This window comes from Tamandua tetradactyla, chromosome Y (assembly GCF_023851605.1).
Source record: "Tamandua tetradactyla isolate mTamTet1 chromosome Y, mTamTet1.pri, whole genome shotgun sequence".
In the NCBI taxonomy this organism is placed as follows: Eukaryota; Metazoa; Chordata; class Mammalia; order Pilosa; family Myrmecophagidae; genus Tamandua; species Tamandua tetradactyla.
In genome coordinates, this window is record NC_135354.1 from 15,848,277 (window position 1) to 15,871,826 (window position 23,550).

General features: G+C 37.9%; 1 protein-coding gene and 1 pseudogene across 1 annotated transcript; one reads left to right on the forward strand and one right to left on the reverse strand.

The window, feature by feature from the left end:
• Positions 1–521: 521 nt before the first annotated feature.
• LOC143672590 (testis-specific Y-encoded protein 3-like) lies at positions 522–4,005 on the reverse strand. Its single transcript, XM_077147181.1, has 6 exons — positions 3,090–4,005; positions 2,132–2,209; positions 1,886–1,997; positions 1,642–1,787; positions 1,449–1,531; positions 522–790 (listed from the first exon to the last, which is right to left on the reverse strand). Exons 1-6 carry the CDS (start codon positions 3,657–3,659, stop codon positions 697–699), a joined length of 1,083 nt encoding a protein of 360 aa, XP_077003296.1. The 5' UTR covers positions 3,660–4,005; the 3' UTR covers positions 522–696.
• Positions 3,786–23,550, forward strand: part of LOC143672534 (poly(rC)-binding protein 1-like) — a 94,085-nt pseudogene continuing 74,320 nt past the window's right edge.

Consider the following 23,550-nt stretch of genomic DNA (forward strand, 5'->3'; position numbering starts at 1 on the left):
TTGCACTGCAATTTTTATACATATATGTGTGTATACACACACACATATGTATATACACACACACATATATTAATGAGATTAAAAGGGGAAACGGTAGATTGCATATATGTAACAGAATAAAAATTTCAAAAGAAATCCACAGAGCTACACTACACCGCGAACTGCAAACAATGAAATGGAGTTAAAAGTACAATTATTAAAAGGTGCTACTATCAACTATAAGAAATTTTCCACACTAATGAAAAATATTAATAGGGTGATATATGGAAAGCCTATATGCTATTCATGATTGTTCTGTAACCCCACAATGTCTCTAATAAAAAAAAAAAGTAACTCTTTGCAACTGTAGTCTCTGCCTTCTCCCAATCCCAGCTACCACACTACTAGAAAGAACTGCATCTTCACCTAGAAACTCAAAGCATAATGTTCTCTCTACATTCATAGGCCCAGCTCTCTGTCCCCATATCCCCTAGCCAGACTAGGAATTTCCTAGATCAGATTAAAAAGCCAAACATGAGGGGTTGCTTATTTATTGCATACACTCCCAACAAGCACATACATGGATTTGCATTTGTATATATTTTTGTATTTATTTCACTATTATCACTCCAGGTTTATCAGTGTCTCACTTTTATCTTTTACAACCCAGTCCTTTTTCTTCATTTCTCTTCTGCACATGAGAACCATCTTGACTATTCATTTCCCGTTTTTGAAGTAGCATTTTAGGTCTTGTGTTATTTTTGGTAAACTATGATATTCTATCATTTCCACATCAAAAGCTGAAGGAGCCCTGGAACACGAACATACACACACAAACATGAATATACATATTAAAAACTTGTATTTTCTCTGAACAATATTAAAATATTATGTTAATTCTTCTAGTTCCGGCACTGGAGACTATCCCTTCCCCATTTGTGGTTTCTTAAACTTCCTCCACCATGAGTTAAATGCTATATAATCCCTACACCATTCCCTGTCTGTATTTTCTGTATTGCTATTGGGTGTGTGTGCTTGTAGAAAGGTGGATAAGACAATTAAAAGATTGTTTATAACAGAAAAGCAATAGGACACTGTGGTGAGCATTTCCACAGAGACTTGTAGCAATTTTTGGAGAAGGTCATGGAGTAGCCTTAGAGTGAGCGAAACCTAAATGTATGAGTCTGAGGATAAGACCGATAACCACAGAACGACGGTTCAGGGAAACGGAGATAATGATTCAGTTTTGCAACTGTCTGTGTTGAGCTGGTCATGCTCTTTATCAGTTTAACCTTGGCCGGCTGTAACTTGTTTGAAATAATTCTCCAATGTTCCTGACTCAGAGTGATTCCCTGAATGACCTGGGATTGCATGCAGTCTTACTCTTGACTTCAGTTGCTCCACTAGAGAACTAAGAGTTGCAGGCAGCTGACAACTGCATTTCAGCTCCCACTGCCTGTGCTCCTGACCTGTTATCTCCATTCCCACTCCTGGTCTCTTCTTCCCTCGGGTAGTATTGCATGGGATTGAGCCAAAGGTCCTCACTGATGATCTGATAGAAGAAATAGGTTGAGTCAGGCCAGCGTTAGGATTGCATTCCCCAATCAGCTGGGGAGCAGAATGCAACAAAGGCCATTTCTGATGTGCCCTGAGTGGCCCCACCTCAGCAAATCTATTAGATCCTGTGAAGTTGTGGTCAGAGAACCAGTTGAAGAAGTTAGGGCTGGTGTTCTGGTGCCTGCGACTGTAGGCCTGACATTCAAAATTCTGGAACCAGCGAATTGGAGTTGAATGAGAAGCCCTAAATCCTGAAGAAAGAGGAAGATGGGACCCAAGGGTTGGATCCTGCTGGCTTAAGGCCCACCCCTACCACCTGCCGTGATCCATCTAGAGAGCCACCACTTACCAGTAATGTCAACGTCATACTCCTTAATGATTACTTCATTTTGGAAGTATGGGTTGCTCCTAAAGAAAAATGTGATCTTGCAAAAGTTTTTGGGTTGGTTGATCTCTTCCACCTGTCAGGATGATGTGGAGTAGAATTATACAATTTCTCTCTAGGGTTCTTGCCCTTGCCTGTTTCCATGGATGAGTAATTCCCCCTTGCCCTCCCCAACATCAAGTTGTATTGCATTGATATTCCCTGCCTTACCTCCAAATTGGTCATGTAGTTAAGCATGTCTTCATCTTGCTCAGTGATCACAGCTGACATCTGGGGATGGTTCAGAATCTGCACTGGGTTAAGGAGCCTAGAAATCTATGAATGGAAGGGTTAGAAGCAGGCAAAGCACATCTGGCAAGCTACCAAATACGGACTACATATCTCCCATATCTCCTGACATTGTACACCTATTTCTCTCAACCCGTACCCTTCATCGGAGGCTGCCTTATAGTCTGTGGTTCTTTTAGTTTTCTGTTCCTCTAAAAACTAAACATACGGACAGTCTAAACAGTTCCTGGTCTTGGTGTATTTTATGTACCCTTTACCTCTTCTCTGTGCTCTCAATTTGAGGGTATAGAGATATTCATGTGAGACTATATCCTGGCAGGGTTTGTGTGTTTCCCCTCTGCCTGTGTGACTATGTTTGGAGTTCTACTAGCACCACATAGTGAAAAGAAACGGGGTATATGTATGGAAGGCAGTACTTGCTGTGAAAATGGTGCCAAGCAAGGACAATAGCTGTTGCAAAGGAAACCCTTCTGTGTTGAGGATATGGTGTCTTTTCAGTGAGGTTGTGACAGACGCTGCACAGCCCATGAGTGACTAGAATGGTCTTTTGACTTCCATATCAGGTGGGATATTTTTCAGGGAACAGGTGCTACAAATACCTACTCTGTGGGAAGGGTTCTTTGTGCTGTTCTTAATTCTGCATGTGGACCTCAGCATTTACTTTCCAGTGGAAATTTCCCCAAATTCAGCCACGTTTTCTGACTCTGGTTGGTCAGTGTGTTCAGCCCAGACCCCTTTCCAAAATTTTTGGCTGTTTTTGCAGAACTATACCCTCCCCAGCTGGAAGTGTTCCCTACCCAGTTGGGAGCTTCCTTTCCAACCATTACATCCCTAATTACACCCACTGGAGGCCTTCTTGCATGAGCAACAGTAAGGATACAGCTTTGACCCAGAAACCTGGAAAACCCTGAATGATGGCACTTCTGCTTTCCAGGTGGGACTTGCGCCTCTGCCACATGTTACGCCTTAGTCTAGAGAAGGCCCTGCGTGCTCGGGCATTCACCGGCTCCATTTCTAACCGAAGAGCCTCAAGGGCCTCCAGGAAGGGCCGGGTCCTCGAAGGACCAAGGTCTGACTGCACCTGCTCCTTCTCCTTCTGCCTCTCCTGAGGTTCCTTCACGTCCTCTTCCGTTACTACCGCCACGGTCTCCATTCCGTCCTCGTTCACCAGCCCAGTCTCGCCCCGGATCTCTATCTCAACTCTTACTTCCAGCTTCTCAATCTCCGGCCCCATCCCCACCCAAAGGATCGCAGTCTCCTCGCTGGGCCCTTCCGTCACCTCCCGCACGGCTGCGGCCTGCGCCTCTGCCCCTGCGCTGCTGCTCTCTGGGGACTGCTCCCCCCGAGGCCCCACAGACTCTCCTACCAGAAGGCCACCTGCCGGCTTCAAGTGGTTGTCTGGGAACCCTGACCTCTCCTCACTCGCCATATGATCCCTTTCCTGGATCATGGACCTTGAAAAGAAGTCCCTTCGAGGTGACTTCCAGCACCTCCACCTACAGGTAGCCAAACTTGAGGGCAGCTTCTTGGCGTGTCTGTAGTTAAGACAGCGCACGCGCAGCTATTTGTGCCGGAAATGCGACCGGCCGTGACCGGAAGGAGATCCTCGCGATGCTCCGAATCTTTCGTCACCGAAGAGTGGGCGACCATTGAGTGCAGGTTATTGCCTAGTGCCTCATTTCGGAGAATCGAAGCTTCGTCCAGAATAAGTACCAGGAACACATGTCCAGAACAGCCAACAGCTTCTAGCAGTCTGATTGAGGGAAATGTGGGGTTACGAAGTGATTGATTCCGCTGCCCATCTGATGTCAAAGCTGGTCCTCCGGATAAATGACTTGATTCTGGATGAGAGAGTTCACCATACACTCTCTGGCACCACTCAGCCAGAAACAGGTTTTAGGCAGCTTCGTAACTGCTGCCACGGATAATTGCCCTTTTCTTATTCTAATCTTAAATATCATTTTAGAGCCATCCACTGCCTACAGCTACCCAGAAGCCACTCTATCCTCCTTCTGTCATAAATAAAAATGATGTATGGGTGGCAGAAGGGGGAAAAAAGCTCCTCAAATAGGAAAAAAAACATTTGAGTACCATATTTGACAGTACAATCCCACAATATAAGCAATTTTGAGAACTGGGTCTCCATACCATACTAATAAATGTAAGGAAAACTAGCCTGAGGAGGATTTTTGATACTGAATCAAAGAATTATAATGGGACTACAGGTACACAGTGGAAGGCAAACAGTGGCATAGAAGGACCATATATTGCCATGGCCTACTTGGCTTAGAGTGCCAATGCTGAATTACTGGTAATTCTATTGGATGTGGCTCTGATCCTGTGCCTCCGTAATACATTTCATGTGAGCTGATTGTACCATCTGCCTATGATCATATGTGCACATATTGGGCCTAACTGCAACTGTTGGCATATGTCTTCTTATCCTGTGACTCCTTACACATACTAATCTGTATGTATTAACACTGGCAGCATGCACTGCTCTATATGTGCTTAAGTTCACTTTATCAGAGTATGTGTCTTATGACTCTATACAACCTTTACATGCTGAGATTTAAAAATCACTAAGTACTTATTGTTGTAATCATGCTTATGTAAAGTTTCTGTCACTGGTGCCCCTGTAATCCCAGAGCACCACGTCTACCTTAATCAGAATTAATATTACCATCAGCACTCAGCTTGTAGTTGGATTTTGCACCTTTCCCTGTTTTGTTTTGGAGTCAGAGCCACAATTCTTTGAAAACAAGGTCCTCATTGACACTGTGGCACCAGCAACCCACAACAGAAAGACAGGTGATTATTGAAAGGTTTAAGAGGCGAGTTCCCCCAACCTAACAATTATAGCACGGTGTGACTCCAAGAGGGAACAGCTCAGGAGGCTTTTCACTTTGGAACTTTTTCAGGACCGAAGACGCCTCCATGACTGGATTCGTTGAAACTATTTTAAGGCAAATTTCTAAATTACAGCCGCTTAGGGCACAGGGTTACAGGCAAGTCAACCAGTAAACAAATGGAAAGCAAAAGAAGGATAATGCTGGTGAGAGATACACAAGGATAGGGGTGATTTTCTAAATCATTTGATCATATTGAGAAATCAGAATGCTGCATGCCTCAGGTTGAATGTACGTTCAGAAAAGACCTGAACTATGGCTGACCTTTAAGTTTCATGCAAATAAGCCAAGATAGCAGAAATGTCATTCCTTTTCAGTAATCACTTTAAATAAAATTATTAAACCTTCCAATTAAAAGGTAGAGTTCGGTAGAATGGATTTTAAAAAAGTATCCAACTATATGGTGTCGAAAGAAGACTAACTTTAGATCCGAAGATAAAAATTAGTTGAAAGGACATTCGCTAATCAAAAGTGACCTTTGGCACAAATTTAATGTCAGGCAAAATAAACTTTAAGTTAAAAAATTTAGAAGAGAAAAATGACATCATATGCTGATGAAAAGACAATCCAGAGGTGACATCATCAACATGGTGATGGAGGTCATTTCCTGAAAAAAAAAAAACCTGCTCAGAGATTCAATGAGTAAAAGGACAAATCTCACTTGCTTAGAAACCTGGAAGAAGATAGATCCTGGAGAAGGACCCCACAAAAGCTGAATCACGGCAACTGAAAAATATCAGGAAGCAAACTTCCATCCTAGACAGGATGGTCCTCTTCCATCCCATCATCCTGCCTCATGAAGCTTGGGATGTGCTCAGAGGCAGCAGCCCAGATCTTCTTACCAACCACTGGGCACACAGACTGTAAAGACACAACATTAGATTAGAATCCAAAAGATATCCAGACTCAAGCCCATAGTAACCCATGGCAGAACATAAGCTGCTGAGGAGTGCTGAATATGAAAACGTCCCCTGGAGAAAATTCCATAATAGAGGAGTAGGAAGCGAATGTCAGGAGTTACTTCTCTCCCAGGAGCAGCAAGTGGCCAGGTAGAATCTGTCCAAATCAACTGTTAAGGGATCTGGGGACAAGGGGAGTTCAGTTCAACATTCAGAGAAATGTAGAGGAAACAGCCTAAGAAGTTGTGGTCAGGGAATTTCATCCATCGCGCCTGGCGCTCATTGCCCACTCTTGAGGGAAGCGGTGGTGGGTGATCTGATATTTGCCTGGAGATGGCTTTGAACTGAAGGCAGCTGTGAGAGTCCTCTGCCCCAACTACAGAGGGGGAAACCATCCCAACAGTGAACCAGATATTGACTGGCAAAATGAGAACATGGGATCTCTGCAGTTTTAGCCTCTCTTGACTCTTTCAGTACCACTGTTTCAGATACTTTAGAATAGGATTCAGCAAAAAGCTATAGCAAAATGCCTTAGTAGGGCTGAGGGGAATAGATAGTTGAACAGCTGCTAGGCAGGCTTGGAAAAAGCAGGAAAAGGGTGCTTTTTGGAATCTTTCCTGACAAATTCTGAGGCTCTACGCCCCCCACTTGGGAACCTGGCCCTGTTTTTGTTTGGAAATACTGATGATCCAGTTGTCAAACAGGAGCCTTAATACAAGCCCAGGCAACAACAAACTCCTAGACAAGAGAGAGAATAATAAAATTCTCTCTTGACAATAAGCCCATCATTATAATCAAATGGCCAGACAGCAAAAAATCACAAGGCATATTAAAATGCAGGAAAATATGGTCCAGTCAATGAAAAATTTTAGTCAGAGGCACAGAATTTGGAAATAGTCAAAGATTCAAACAAATCTTCTAGACAAGTTGGCTAAAGAGATAAAGGATGTTAAGAAACACTGGGTGGACCTAGAGAAAAATTTGAAAGTTTACAAAGAAAAAAAACATTTCATGGAAAGAAAAGACAGCACTTCACTAAAATTAAAATACACCAGGAATTGAAAATATACCAGACACACACAACAGCATATATGAAGAGGCAAAAGAAAGGATGCCAGAGCTAGAAAACAGAACATTTGAATTTGAACAAACAAAAGAACAATGGAGGAAAAAATTGAGCAGGATCTCAGGGAGATAAATGACAACATGATATACACAAACAAATGCATCATGGGTGTCCAAAAGGAAAGGAGAGAAAAGGGCCAGGAAGACTATTTGAGGAAATGTTGGCAAAATTTTCCCAACTTTTATGAGAAATATAAATGCACATATCCAAGAAGCACAACGTAGACTCAACAGGATAAATCCAAATAGAGCCACTTGAAGACACATGCTAATCAGACAGTCAAATGCAAAAGGCAAAAAGAGAATTCTGAAAGCTGCAACAGAAAGGCAATTCATCATCACATAGAAGGGAAGCCAGATAAGAGTAAGTGCTGGTTTCTCATCAGACACATAATGGTTGATATTGAACATTTTTTTTCATGTGCTTTCTGGGCATCTGTTTATCTTCTCTAATTTTATCTTCTTTGGGGAGACACCTATTCCAGTCTTTTACCCATTTGTTAACTGCTGTCTTTCTTTTTTGTTGTTAAGTTGAGGGGTTTCACTGTATATGCTAGGTATTAAAACCTTTATCAGCTATGTGGTTTCCAAATAATTTTTTCCATGGTGTAGGCTACGGTTTTACTTTCATGATAAAGTCCTATGATGAACAAAAGTTCTTTAAATTTTGATGAGCTCTGTTTATATTTTTCTGTTGTTGCTTGTGCTTTGGCATAAAGTCTAAGAAATCATTGTCTAAACATAAGATCCTGAAGATGATAGTTCTGGTTCTCATATTCATGTCTTTGATACAGTTTGAGTTAAGTTTTGTATAAGGTATGCAGGAGGAGGAATTTTTTTTTTTTTTTGCAAATGGAGACCTGGTTTTCCCAGCACCATTTATCGAAGAGACTAATCTTTCCAAATTGATTGGTCTGCCCCATGTCAAAAACTGGGTCACCTTAAATGTGAAGGTTGATTTCTAAACTTTCAATTCAATTCCTCTGATCTATATGTTTGTCCTTTTGCAAATATGCTATGCTATTTAAATGTTGCATTTTGCAAATGACATTTCCGTATCAATTAAGATGTGTTTTTCCCCTCTCACTGTGTTAATGTGCTGTATTATAGTCATTGATTATGATGCATAAGTCCCACATGATCATGGTATATACTTCTTTCAATAACATTGTCTAATTTGATAGAATCTAACGATTTTACATTCATAAGAGATGCTGGTCTGTAATTTTCTTGTCTTCTTGTTTCCCTATCTTCCTTTGATATGAAAGCAATATTGTCTTTGTGGAATGAAATAGGAAATGTTCCTTCTGCTTCAACTTTTTGGAAGCGTTTGAGCAGAATTGCAGTTAAGTCTTGGAATATTTGGGAGAATTTCCCTGTAAACCCATTTGTTCTCCGGCTGTTCTTTATTGGGAAGTTCTGCGTCATTGGTAAGTCTCTTATTAGTAACTGGTTTGCTGAGAACAATTTCTTCTTGAACAAATGTAGGTATCTGGCATATTTTTAAGAATTTGTACAATTCATTTAGGTTATCTAACTTGAGAGCATACAGTTGTTCACAGTACTGTCTTATAGTCCCTTTTATTTCAGTGGAGTTGGTAGTAATGTGTCTCTTTTTCATTTCTGATTTTTCTTATTTGCATCCTTTTTTTTCAGTGTCAGTTTGGCTAAAGGTTTGTCAATTCTATCAATCTTTTCAAAGAACCAACTTTTGGTGTTGATTCTATTTTTTTTTCTATTTCATTTATTCCATTTTAATCTGTTATTTCCTTCCATCTGCTCTCTTTGCATTTAGTTTGCTCCACATTTTCTAGTTCTTTTCTGTTTTGAAGTTAGGTCTATGATTTGAAAACCTTTTTTCATGTTCAATGAAAGCATTCAGAGCTGTATATTGCCCTCTCAGCACTATCTTTGCTGCACCCTTAAGTTTAATGTGCTGCATTTCTATTTTCCTGAAGGTATTTCCTAATTTCACTTAGGCTTTCCTCTTCAACTCATTGGTTGTTTAAAAGTATGTTATCTCATATTTGTAAATTTTCTATTTCTTACTCTATTATTTATTTCTAGCTTTATTCCATTGTGGTTGGAATATATTGTATCATTTCAGTATTTTCTTTTCATTTATTAGGACTTGTTTTGTTACCTAAAGTATAGCCTAGCCAGGAGAATGATCCCTGTGTACTTGAGAAGAACGTGTATTCTGTTTTGTTGGGTGAAATGTTCTATATATGTCTGTTAGGTCTGCCGTGTTTAGACATCAACCACGTCTTTATTTCCTTGTTGATCTTCTGACAAGATGCTTTATCCAATATTGAAAGTGTTGTATTAAAGTCTCCCATCAAAAATACAGAACTGTCCACTGCTCACATCATTGGTCACTATTTGCTTCATATATTCTGGTGCTCTGCTGGTACTGCATGTGTTTATAACTGTTATATATTCTTGTTGGATTGTCAGCTTTACTAGTATAGGAAGATCATCTTCGCTTCTAAATCTTCTTGACTTAAAGTTCATTTTATGTAATAGCAGTATAGCCAAACCAGCTCCTTTAGTTACTACTGCATGGCATGGTATGGTGTGGGTGTATATATTTTTTGCAATTTCAACCTATTTATATGTTTTAATTTAGTTGACTGTCATGCAGACAGCATTTTTATTATAAATGGGTCATGTATTTTTATTCATTCTGCCAATCTCTGTCTTTTGATTGGAGAGTTTAATACCTTTGCATTTGAAGTTACCGCTAATATTGTAGAACTTTCCTCTGCCATTTGATATTTAGCCTTTAGATGCCTTATACCTTTTTTGTCCCTCAATTCTTCTCATAATGCCTACTTTTGTATGTATCTTTCTTTTGCATCATACCTTATTGAGTGAATTATCTTCTTTATCTGGATATGTATTTTTTTTCATCACATAGTTGTGTGTTCTTTGCCATGAACATTTTTAGAAATTTGCCTCACTTCAGATAAAGAAATGAAAGGAAAAAAAAAAAGACTTATACATCTCATATCCCTTACTCCTCCCTTCCACTGACCCACTGAATTTCAATCTACTGATTTTTACCCTTTATCTCCCCCTATTGTTTATTTATTTTATTTCTTTCTTTATCAAATTTTCTTTTCTTTTTTTTACTCATCTGTCCATACACTGGATAAAAGGAGTGTCAGACACAATCACAAAGTCACATTGTAAAAGCTACATCATCTTCTTCAAGAATTAAGGCTACTGGAATACAGCTCAACAGTTTCAGGTACTTCCCTCTGGCCCCTGCCATACACAATTAACTAAAAAGGGGTATCTATATAATGCATAAGAATAACCTCCAGGATAGCCTCTTGACTCTGTTTGAAATCTCTCAGCCACTGAAACTTTATTTTGTCTCATTTCTCTCTTCCCCCTTTTGGTTAAGAAGTCTTTCTCATTCCATTAATGCCAGGTCCTGGCTCATCCCCCAAGAGTCAGGTCCCACATTACCAAGAAGATTTACACCCCTGGGAGTCATGCCCCACATAGGGGGCAAGACAGTGAATTCACCTGCTGAGTTGGCTTAAATAGAGAGAGGCCGCACCTGAGCAATGTAAGAGGCTCTTCTGGGGAATCTCTTAGACATAATTATAAGCAGGCTTAGCGTATCCTTCACAGGAATACGTTTCATAGGGCTGAGCCATAATATCAAGGGCTCAGCTTATTGAACTGGTTGTCCCTACTGCTTGTGAGAATATCAGGAATTCCTCAGATGAGGGTGTTTATTATTTCCTCCTTTCCCTCCAATCTGTCAAGGGAATTTTACAAAAACTTTTTTATACTCTGGGATATAGCAGGGCATCACATTAACTGGTACAAACAAACAAGGTCTCACACCCTATTCAAGATTTCATGTAATTATGGTGTTCAAGCAAACTGACCATACAAGTTAAATTAGATCACCCACTTCCCAAAAATACAACTTCTGCACTAAATAAACACCTCTCCCTTTGATCTCACACAGAGGTTGAAGTCTGAAAATATGGGCCATATCACCCTTTACCCAGAATTCTGATTTCACCTTTCTTCTATCCAGATCAGCTTCATTCATATTTCTAGATGAAGTCTGATCACTTTCTCAGCTTTGTAAACAGTTGTTGAATGGGGTAATGCTGACTTTCATAGCTTCAGTTTTCTGAGTCTCAGGTGTCACATAGATATCTGAAATTTCAGGGAATGACCAGGTTATATACAAATAATTCAGTATGTCAGAATTTAGAAATATCGGTTATAACTTCTCTGGATATATTTTTTATCTGTCTTCCTTCTTATTACCAGGGAGTTAAAATTCAATAGTATGTACATATATCATCATTTCCTGATTATATAATAGTTATATATAAGATACCAACTTATATAAGACACCAACTTAACTTCAACAGCATATATTCCTTAAACACCCATCTGTTTAATTTTGTACACTTGTTATGACATAACTTTGAGTACATTGTAGACTGCAAAACATAGTTTTATCATTACTTTTCATGCATGTGTATTTTAAGACCAGTAGGAAGGAAGAGGTGGAGTTAAATACAAAACAATACATTATAAAAATATTGGCATTTATAATTATGCAAATGGTTTCATTTTATTGCAGGTATTTATATCTCTATGCCACTTTGAACAGTGTCTAAGTTCAAAGAAGTCTGAAGAGATCCATTTGGCATTGCTTGTTGGGCAGGTCTAGTAGTGATGGATTCTCTCAGCTGTTGCTTATCTGGGAATGACTTAATCTCTACCTTAGTTTTAAAAGAAAATCTCACTGGATAGAGAACTATTGGTTGGCAGCTGTTTGCTTTCAACACTCTAAGCATTTCAACCCACTGGCTTCCATAGTTTCTGATGAGAAACTGGCACTCAGTCTTATTGGGACTCCCTTGTATGAAACATGCTGCTTTCCTTTGCAGCTTTCAGAACTCCATCCTGTCATTTGCATTTGATTGCATCATCAATATATGATACAGTATGTAAATATTTTCACATTTATCCTGCTCGGTTTTCTTCGGGTTGCTTTGAGGCAACAATTCCACTTCTTCTTCCAGAGTTGGAAAATTCTCTGTCATTATTTCTTTGAATATTCCTTCTGCCACTTTCTCTGTTGTTTCTCCTTCTATGACTCCATGGTGAATATACTGTTATCTTGTTATTTCTTCTGTCAGTCCAGTCTGTTTGTTTCCTTTTTCAATATTTCTATTTCTACAAGGATTCTCATATTGATCATCACTTTTTTCCAGGTATCCTTGACTTCTTTCTCTTTGCTGTATCTCCTTGAGCATGTTTAATATCATTTTGTAAAATCTTTGTTTGGTGTTGTCTTTTATGAAAAAGACCCCATTCTTGTCTTTTTCATTGCTGCTTCCTGGGATTTTATACTTTTCCCTGGATGGGTCATCATTTCCCGATTCATTGTTTGTCTCAAACTCCTCTGTGCCACACAGCACATTTTAATATTTTAAATTGTTAACTCTAGGATTTATTTCCTGAGATGTTTATTTCTTGAATTTGCAACCAGCTTGTGATAATACATATATTTTCTTGAGCTTCACACATCCTATCATGAAGGTCTGCTCAAGTTGGATGCAGTGTGCAGGATTTTCCCTATCTGTCTGGGCCTGTCTTGTCCTGGGTTTTCACTTGTTGTATGTTTTAGAGTTCCCATATTATAGAACTTTGCTGGTCCTCTCTGTTTCCCAAGTAATAGAACTCACTCTTCTGAGTGTTTGAATGTAGTATGCCTTTGCCCAAGACTGTCCTCCTTTATGGTTACATGTTGTTTCATTATCTCAAGCTGGTTTTGCCTGGGAGATAATTCTGAGAGGAAGGACACACGAGAGTGAACTTTCCCAAATTATTATTCATAGCTGAAACAGTACAGGTCCTTATAAATGGGACACAGACCAGCTCTAAATTTCCCTAGGAAGGGAATCAGGAAGGGTGTCAAGAGCTTCTTCCATTGTTCCCCAAAGCTCAGCTTTCTTGTCCTTCCCAGAAAATGCTGTCCTTCAACCAACTAAGCCTCGAAGAGGCATAGCAGCCCCACACAGTTCTTTTTCATAATTTATCACCCTTTCCTTCCTGCTTTTCCCTGAATGCTGTACTGTGTTCTTCTTGTGTCCAGAGTTTCAAAAAATAATCTGTAGACTGTTTCTTTCTATTTAATAATTTTCCTGCTAAAATGATTGAGTCTTGGAGATCTTCCCACAATCTTTCATTATCATTTTGATGCAAAAATTCTTTTAAAAATACAAGCAAACCTGATCCAATATAGTTATACCCTATGAAAAAGTAGAATTTTCCAAGGAGTGCAAGAATGGTCCAACATATGAAAATCAATTAAATCAACAGAATTTAGGGGGGGAAAGATCTTCTCAGTTAAACAGTGCATTTGAAAAATTCCAACATTCTTCCATAATAAAATATACTCAGCCCACAGGTAATAGAAAAACTTCCTCAACGTGGTAAAAGACAAATATTAAAACATGGGTTATATCACTGTCAAGAGTGAAATACTAAACATTCCTCCTAACATCAGCAACATAAAGCAAAGAGACCTACACATACCACTGTTATTAAACATGGTATTAAACATTGTATTAGCTGGGACAATTAAGTAAGAAAAACAAAGGAAAAGCAACCAAATTTGACAAGAAGTAGTAAAGTTCTCCCTCCCAGTTATGATATGATATATATATATATATATCATATGATAATATTATATGTAAATTACAAAGAAGGCCCATAAAACAATTAAGGCAAATAAATGAATTCAGAAAAGTTGCAGGTATGGATTTATCTACACAATTTGTCTAAGCAAGTGTTTCTTTTTTTCTTTTTGCAATAAGTAGAAGTGAGCTATTTATAAAAAAACATTAAGAAAACAACTCCGTTTACAATAGCTTTAATGTCTGAAAATAAAATAACCAATGAGGTTCAAAACTTGTTAAGTGAAAATTACAAAAGAAATTGCAGAAAGAAATTAAGGAAGGCTTAAAATGATCATGGATTGGAAGACAATATTTTTCAAATGTTATAAGACCCCAAAATGATCTTTGTGCTTAATGCAATCCCTATGAAACTGAAATGACAATGATGTGAAGAAATGGAAAAGTAGATTCTAAAATTCCTACATAGGTCCAATGAACTTCAAATACAGAAATAATCATGGACACAAGGAAGAAAGAGAATTCACATTTTGTGACTTCAAAGCCTTCTCCACTTCAACAAATAGTCTGGAGCAACTAAATATCTATATCCAAAAAGATGAAGTGGCAGCTGTTTAACATAGTCTATACAAACATTTACTTAAAATGGATCAAAGATACAAAGACAGGACCTACAACTATAAATGCTTGGAAGAAAACCTAGAAATAAAAAGTCTGCAAGACTGTGGATTTCTAAGTGATTTTGATAGTTGGATGATATAAAATGCTCTATATAATCCTTTAGTTAAAGAAATGCCTAGCATTCGGTAGTTAAAGAAAAATCATTTCACAAAAGCAGCCTCGAGTTATTTTGAGCCAAAATGTTGTTGTTGAAATAGCTTGCTGTTAATTTCATCTCAAAAATTTACTTTCTGCTCCTTTGCTGTTATGGACCCTGCGTTGCTCTGCTTGCAGGACTGAAGCTTCATATGTACTAACATCAGCACCTTCCTCTGGTTGAAGGACAAGATAAAAATCCCAGATAATCAACAAAAAGAAGGGCCTACTGGATAACAGGATACGCTGATCAAACAAACAGCTTTCCTTCTTCTAGTGTTTCCCACTTCTGCTGCTATATTCTGGATCCTGACTGCTTTGTCTATTTAAGGCTATAAAAGCTAAAACTACTGTTTCAGTTGCCAGGAAGGCAAAATACTAGAAATGGGTTCACTCTTATAAAAAGCCACTCCAACATGTTTGGTATTTGCAAACCACAGTATCCCACTTCTCTGGTACCAAAATCATTTTTTGGTTTGTTAATGCTGCCAGAAATGCAATATACCAGAAATGGGTTGGCTTTTATAAAGGAAGTTTAACAAGTTACAAGTTTATAGTTCTAAATGCATAAAAATGTCCAGTCTTAGGAATCCAGAGAAAGAGACCTGGACTCAAGAAAGGGGTTTCTCTGTCATCTGGGAAGGTACATAGCAACATCTGCTAACTTTCTATCCTAACTTCTTATTTGAAACAGCATTCCCTGGAACATTTACTTTCTGCATCTCCAAAGGTCTCTCTCTTTGTTGGCGCTGAGGATTTTTCCAAAATGGTTCCATCTTAAAGGACTCCAGAAAGTGGAATATGACCCTTCTTGAATGGGTGGGGTCTCATCTCCATGGAAACAAACTAATCAAAAGGTTCCACCCCAAATATGTCCAAAGAAAATTGAATTAAAAGAAAATGGCTTTTCTGGGGTACATAACAGTTTCAAACCAGCATAGCTTGTATCAAATCAAAACGATTGTTTTAGATTTTACCCTAATGGTAAGCACAAAGAAAATACATGCAAAATATATTTAGAAAGAAGCGAAAAAGAACTCAAGATAGTATAAAACAAAATAAAAGTATATATGGCAAAAAACATTAAAGGAAAATCGTGGATCAAAAAATGCATGTGACTCAGACAATATAACAAAATGACCAAAGAAAGTACTGCATTATCAGTAATTTCTTTAAATGTAAAAGGATTATATTCTCCAATCAAAAGGCAGAGATCAGGAGAATGGATAAAAACGTGATTCAACCATACGCTGTTTACAAGAGACTCAGTTTTAATTCAAAGACATAAGTAGGCTGAAAGTGAATAGATAGGAAAAATTACACCAAGCAAGTAACAACAAAAAGAGGGCTGAAAAAAAGCTAAAATCATATCATAAAAATAGACTTTAAATCAAAGTCTTTTGTTGGGTCAAAGAATTATTTTACTAAAAATGGGGTGAATTTAGCAAGAACACCCTGTGCATAAATAGTACATAACAGCAGAGACCCAAAATATATGATGGAAATATTGACATATTTGTTAGGAGAAATAGATGTTAATACATTAGCAGTAGGAAATTTCAACTCTACCTTTCAGTAATGGTTAGAATATTTGGACAGAGCATAAATAAGGAAAAGAAATAAACGACACCCTAAATCAACTGAACCTAACAGACATATATAGAACACTTCAAGAATGAGAAACTACATATTCTTCTCAAGTGTATATGAATCATTCTCCAGCAAAGACATATGTGTTAGATTCCAAAACAAATCTCGATAAATTAAAAATTGTGAAACATATATGTTTCACATGTGTGTCTGTGAGCACAAGAAAATAAAGCTGGAAATAACAGCAGAGGGAGAACTGGAAAATTCACAAATACATGAAAATTAAACGTGCTTTTGAACAACCAGTAGGTCAAAGAAGAAATCACAAGGGAATTTATTAAATATCTTGAGGCAAATGATAATGAAAATACAACATGCCAGAATGTATGAGATGCAGCAAAGGCAGAGCTGAGTATGAAATTTATACCTCTGCTTACATTAAGAAAAAACAGATCTAAGCTCAAAACTGAAGGATGTAGAGAAAGAATAATAAACTATACCCAAAGCAAACAAAAGAAAGAAAATAACACAGCTAGAGTAGATTTAAATTAAACAGAGAATACAAAAACAAAAATTGCTTTATTAAGTAGATCAATAAATTTGACAGATATTTCGCTACCTTGACAAAGAAAGAGAGGTAACAAAATCAGAAATGAATAGGAACACATGACCTCCAACCTCAACCTCACAGAAATAAACAGACTGAGAAGAATATTACTGATAACTGTATGCCAACAAAATAGTTAATACACATGAAATAGATGAATTCCTAGAGATGCACCAACTGCCTATACTGACCCAAGTACGAAAGCACTTCTTAGCAAACTTTTAACTAGTAAAGACATTGAATCGATTATCAGAAACTTCCCAAAGAAGAAAAGTTAAGGAATATATGACTTCATTGGTGAATTTTACCAAACAATCCAAAAATAATTAATACCTATTCTGATAAAACATTTTAAAAAATTGAAGAGGGATCACTCCTAAAGCATACTTTCAGGCCAGCATTCCCCTAACAGCAAAGCCAGATAAAGATAATTCAAGAGAAGAAAACTACCGGCCAATATTCTTTAAGCATGTAGATGCAAAATCCTCAAAAACTACTAGCGAGATGTGTTTAATGGCACATGAACAGAATTATACCACTTGACCAAATCGGATACATCCCAGGTGCGAAAGGAAGGCTGAAGAAAAGCTATAAATATAATAGGATTTATAAAATATTAAAAATACATATTATATAGTGTAAATGTTATATAATATATATAATACATATAAAAGTATCTTCACTGTCACCATTGTTATTTAACATCATACTGAAATTTCTTTCTAGGGCAATTAGGCAAGAGAAAGAAAGAAAAGGCAAACACACTGGAAAGGAAGATGTGACACTTCCCCTGCTTGCAGATGACATGATTCTAAAAACAGAAAATCCTGAAAAAGTCCACATTAAAGCTACTGGAAATAATAAATGATTAATCAAAGTGACAGGAGACAAGATCCACAATGAAAAATCACTTCTAATCACTACACTACTAATAAGTACTTTGAAGAAAATATCAAGAAAATAATTCCACAAGAAAAATATTCAAATATTCAGAAGGAAATCTAAGGAAAGATGCAAAGGACTGATAAGCAGGTGAAAGAAATCAAAGAGGACCCAAATAAATGGATATTCCACGTTCATGATTTGGAAGACTAAATATTGCTAAGGTGTTAATTCTACAAAAAGTGATGTACAGATTCAACACAATCCTAATCAAAATTCCAACATACTTCTTGAATGGGAAAATGTGAATCATCAAATTCATAGGGAAAGGTAAGAGAATGCAAAAAGTCAAAGCCTCCTGGAAAAAGAAGAATGAAGTTGAAGGGTTCAAACATATCTATCTGAGAATGGCTTAATGTCCAGAATATAAAAAGAAATCCTACAACTCAACAGACAATGACATATAATCCCCTGAAAAGTTGGCCAAAGTTTTGAATAGACCTTTCCCCAGAAAAGATATACAAATGGCTAAGAGCTCATAAAAAGATGCTCAACATCCTTAGCTATTAGGGAAATACAAATGAAATCCACAATGACAGCACATTTACCACCGAATAAAATGGTGGTAAAAAATAAAATACTAAAAAGTTTGCTATTTAAAAAAAAAGGTATAAAATCACAAATGTTGGAGAGGCCCTGGATAAATAGAAACACTGATTCATCATTGATAGGGATATAAAATGGTGCAGTCATTGTTTCAAGGTTCCTCAGTAAGTCAGGTGTAAAATTAACATATGGCCCAGATATTCCACTTCCAGGCATATATCTAAAAGAACTGAAAGTAAGGATTCAAACAGATATTTACATACTGATGTCACAGAGGTATTATCCATAATCACCAAAAGATGGAAGCTCCCTTGTGTTCATTAACCAATGACTGGAGAAATAAAATATATAGAGACAAACAATGGAATATTAGTCAGTCATAAAAAAGGAATAAAGTTCTACTACACACGATAACCTGAATGAATCATAAAGACACCATGTCAAGTGAAATGTCATGCACAAAAGAACAAATGTTGTATGATTTCACTGATATGAAATATTTAGGATCAGATATTTCATATAGACATAAACTAAAATATAGGTTACCAGGGCCAGCTTGGGGGAATAAGGAGTAAATGCTTAAACCGAGCAGAGTTTTTATTTGGGCTGTTGTAAAAGTTCTGGTAAAAGATGATTGTAGTGGTAGCACAATATTATGAACATAATTAACTGCCCTGAATTATTTATTTGAATGTGATTAAAAGGGAAGTTTTAGGTGGTATGTATGTTATTAGAATAAAAATTAAAAGCAGATAACATAGAACTATACAACACAAGAAGTGAAACCTGTTGTAAACAACACACTGTAGTTAACAGTACAATTATAATTGTTTTTCCATAATTTGTAACAAATGTACCACACTAATTCAATAACATGGTGTATTTAGGGATGCTGTATTTTATGCATTTTTCTGTAAACCTACAACTTCTTAACTGAAAAAAAAACTTTTGTGCATCAAAGAACACTCTCAGGAAAGTGAAAATCCAGTGTACAGATTGAAAGAAGATATTGGCATTGCATAGAAATATTAAGGGTTTAGTATTAATAAAATAAAAAAGAACTGGGTGCATTTCAAGACCTTAAGACAAACAACCAATTTTAAAAAGGGACTTCGAAAGACATTTCTCAAAGATATAAAAACATCCAAGAAGCATATGAATAGATATTCAATATCTTTAATCATTAAGGAAATACAAATCAAAACTAAAATAAACCTGAATCAAGACTGCAAAATGAGATTTTCCAGGGGTCTGTCCCCCAATAAAACCTTTGAACAACCAGAAAGAAAAGGCAGAAACATCTTTCTCAAAGATTTGAAATATAGTTAAAGGGCTGTAATTATAATGCAAATAGCAAATCAAGAAAAAGGCATCTTAAAATCTTTAGGATCTTGTGGGCGGGCCGCGGTGGCTCAGCGGGCAAAGTGCTTGCCTGCTATGCCGGAGGACCTCGGTTCGATTCCCGGCCCCAGCCCATGTAACAATAACGGAGAAACAAAATACAATAAAACAAGAAAATGTTTAAAAAAGATGTTTCCCTTTCTTCCTCCCTTCCTTCCTTCTATCCTTCCTTCCTTCTCTCTGTCTTTCCTTTAAAAAAAAAAAAAAATCTTTAGGATCTTGTGACACCCTCCGCTGGTCCTTCTCCCATGTCCTTACCAGTGTAGGGTGAAAACCAACCTGGAGTCCCAGTGAGAATTCCTGGTCATGGTTTTGGAAGGTGCACAAAAAGCCTCATGTACATATTTGTGCCTGTATATCCATGGCAACATATCTTGTGGTGACCTGAGGAACTAAACCAGGACAGTTCTTATGGGATTGTCACCTCAGCAGTTGCTCTGTATATAAAGACAGCTCATAAATCTCTCCTCCAGAATGCTGAGGAATAGTCAAGTTGCAGCTGCCAAAGGCAAAGATTACCTGGTTCTGGAACATAAGGGATGGTACACAGGAGTGTGAAGAAGCAATAATTTTAGAAGAAAAGGTGACTTTCAGATCCACGTAAAACAGGAATTCCTAAGGCTGTGCACATGTCCAGGAGACCATGCACAGAAAAAGAAAAGGGAGTCCTTACATTTCTGACTTGGTATTTTCTCTAAATTATGTGCATGGAGGATATCTGAAGAAAAATAGTTCACAGGTCAATCTGCAAAATTGGAGAAATAAGGATTTTTTATTCCATTATTTCTTTTTTGTAAGCTTATGATATTCAAGGAAGCCTCTTCTACCACATTAGCTGGATACAACCTTAAGGAATAAGGCCTCTGTGTTCACAGTTAACTGAAATGTCAAAAAGCCCATTCTGCAACAATTTACTGTAAAACATACAAAGAAACAGAAAATGATGGCCCATGCAAACGAACAAGATAAGGCATTAGTGACCATTAAGAAGGAGAACCAGATTAGGGACATAGAAGATTTTTATAAAATGGTCCTAAATATGCACAAAGACTAAAGAAAGTAACAAAAAAAAGCAATAAGGGAAACAAAGAAAATGACAGATGAACACAAGAGAATATTAACACAGAGAGAAAAGTTTAAATGAATCAAACAAAACTGAAGACATTGTTAGAAAAAATAAAATTCCCCCAGAAGGAATTTGGTAGGAATGATGTCATCAGGATTAAAGCATAAGACATTCCTGGGAAAGTTTCCCCAGAGAGACAACTAAATATAGGTGGCATATTCCCATTGTCTTTGCACTGTGGAAGAAAAGAGAGACTGGAAAGAGACTTCACAAACACTGAATAAAATAAGAAAAAAGTGAAAAAGGAAGATACGAGAATTGTAACTGGGACCTGCCAGACCAGACTTCTTCCCCAGACTTGGTTCTGTGCAGCTTAAGGGTCAATAGCCACAATCAGACTGAACAAGTCCCTCTGTTGTCACTGATAATGACAGTCATTCAAGATAGTGAGTTAGGGCCATAAGCACTAGAAAAGGGGACCAAAGGCCAAATAGACCCAGGGAAAGCCCCTAGCAGTTGACAAATGTACACATATAAAGTGGCCTACAGGAAACACAAAACAAAACAACCACAGCAGATCTGGTGGCAGGTGGTTTACACTGCCAATCGAATCCCTAATTATTAGTGCACCTTGACAAGAAAAAAAACAGGGATTTGTGAACACTGAGTTCATCAGGCTCACTGGGGAGGGATACCATAACACGGAAGCTACCAGAGGCAGAAAAGCCTTTTGAGAGCAAAAGAAAAGGGGCTGGGGGTGGGGAGACTGAACCACTGTAACTATAAATAGAAGTCAGAAAGGTATAGTGAAAAGGCAGCCTAGAGCATGGGAGAGGAATTAAAGAAATCATAGCCATTGGGACAGAAAATTTGCAAAAAATTAAAATAAAATAAACCAAACAACAATGCCCAGGACTCTTAGAGAAGGAACTGAGGAAAGGAAATATTTTCCTGGAGGTGAAGGAGGCACACATAATAGATAAATCTTAAAAGTTACAGTGCATGCCCAGGACCAGAGACAGGTACAGATGACATGAGAAAAATCTGAACTGTTAAACATGGGTGCTCTAAAGATTCAATATAATCTGGACCAAGTGTTGAAAAGAGCCATAACACGAGGTCAATTTTCAATAAAAGCCTAGGAAAGATGGAATTAGTATAACAAATAATCAAATGTCTGGATAACTAGAAAAATCCATAAGCCATCCAAGAAAACAAGAAAGATATATCTTGTTCAAGAGAACAAATTAAAACTTCAAAGTAAAAGCAGACACTGGGACAAATAATAAAAAAAAAAAAAGGTCAAACAGGTCTAAATCAATTTAAGGACCTAAGGGGAAACTTTAAAGAAAAATTTAATTCAGATTTTAAATATTAAGAAGACAATGTGTGAAGAAAAAATAGAATCAGAAAGTATGAAAAGGAATAAAACAACCGTTCTGTGGAGTTGAATGGAGATTAAAATATACTAGATGGAGGTGAGCCAAGATGGTGGCTTAGCATGGTGTAGGATTTAGTTGGTCCTCCAGAGCAGCTAATAAGTAGCCAGGAACAGTACAGAAGAACTGCTGGGGCCACAGCAGTGACCCAACATGCAGTGTACCCCAATCTGGACCAGCTGAACTGGCTGTGAGCCTACCCATAACCATGAGTTCCCCAAGACACAGTGGCTGGCACCCCATCTACACAGGCTGCTTCCCAGAGGGGAGAGGAAAGGGAATTTACTAGCAGCAGGGGCTGAACACAACCAAATGCCAATTGTGGAATTAATTAACAAATTCTGACTACTAAAAATAGGCCCCCAGCTCACTAGAGGTGAGCTTGAGTAAAAGCAGCAGAGGTTGCTGGTATTTGCTCTGGTGCAGAAGAGGCAAGTCTGAAAAAAAAGAAAAAAAACAGGTTTTTTTTGAGGATCTGGAAAGGTCTGGGCCCTGCAGGAAAGGAGGGGATACATAAGACCTGGAGATACACAGAGCAACGTACCAACTGAAGCTCTTGATTGGCAAACCTGAGGAATGGGATCCTGCTCGAAAAAGTATTTTTCTTTTTCTCTTTTGTGGCTGTGTTTCTATGGCTTGTTTACTCTTTGGATACAGCTGCAAGGCTTCTCAGCTTCCATTGCCTGAGGGATAGGTAGAAACAGGTTTGTTTGAGAGCTTCTCTGGAGCCTGTGCCTCCTCCAGAAGAGGGGTGGGGCCCAGCTCAGGTGGAATTCCTCCCTTAAGGAATTGAGACCACAGGGTTTGGGAAATGGAAGCATTTAAAGGCAGCCTATAACCTCTCCTCTATCTCCACCATGCCCCCAGCAGGAGAGTCTGCTGAAGTTAAGTGTACCACATCACCTTATGCTGGTAGGACCCAAAGGCAGAAAAGTGTCACATATTGGGCAGGATAGGAAAAATACAAAGTCCAAAGACTTCATAAGAAAGACTTTTAATCTACTGGCTCTCACCCTCAGGGAAAACTGATGCAGGGAACTCTTTCCTCCTGAGAGGAGTCCAGTTTGGTCTGGGAAAATTTGACTGGGGTCTATAATACCTAAGTAGACCCTCCTAAGGGGTAAAGGCACCATACAGGCAGGGCAAGAAATAAAAAAAAAAAACAAAAACAAGAACTAAAAAATTTTGATCTATTAAACAAAACCTAATCTAGAAGACTAGAATAAGCTGACCTGAATGTCAAAGAACAGATAGACAAGAAAGTCATCCAGCAAGAAAACCCTAGGAAAAAAGAAAGTGAAAACAATCTCCA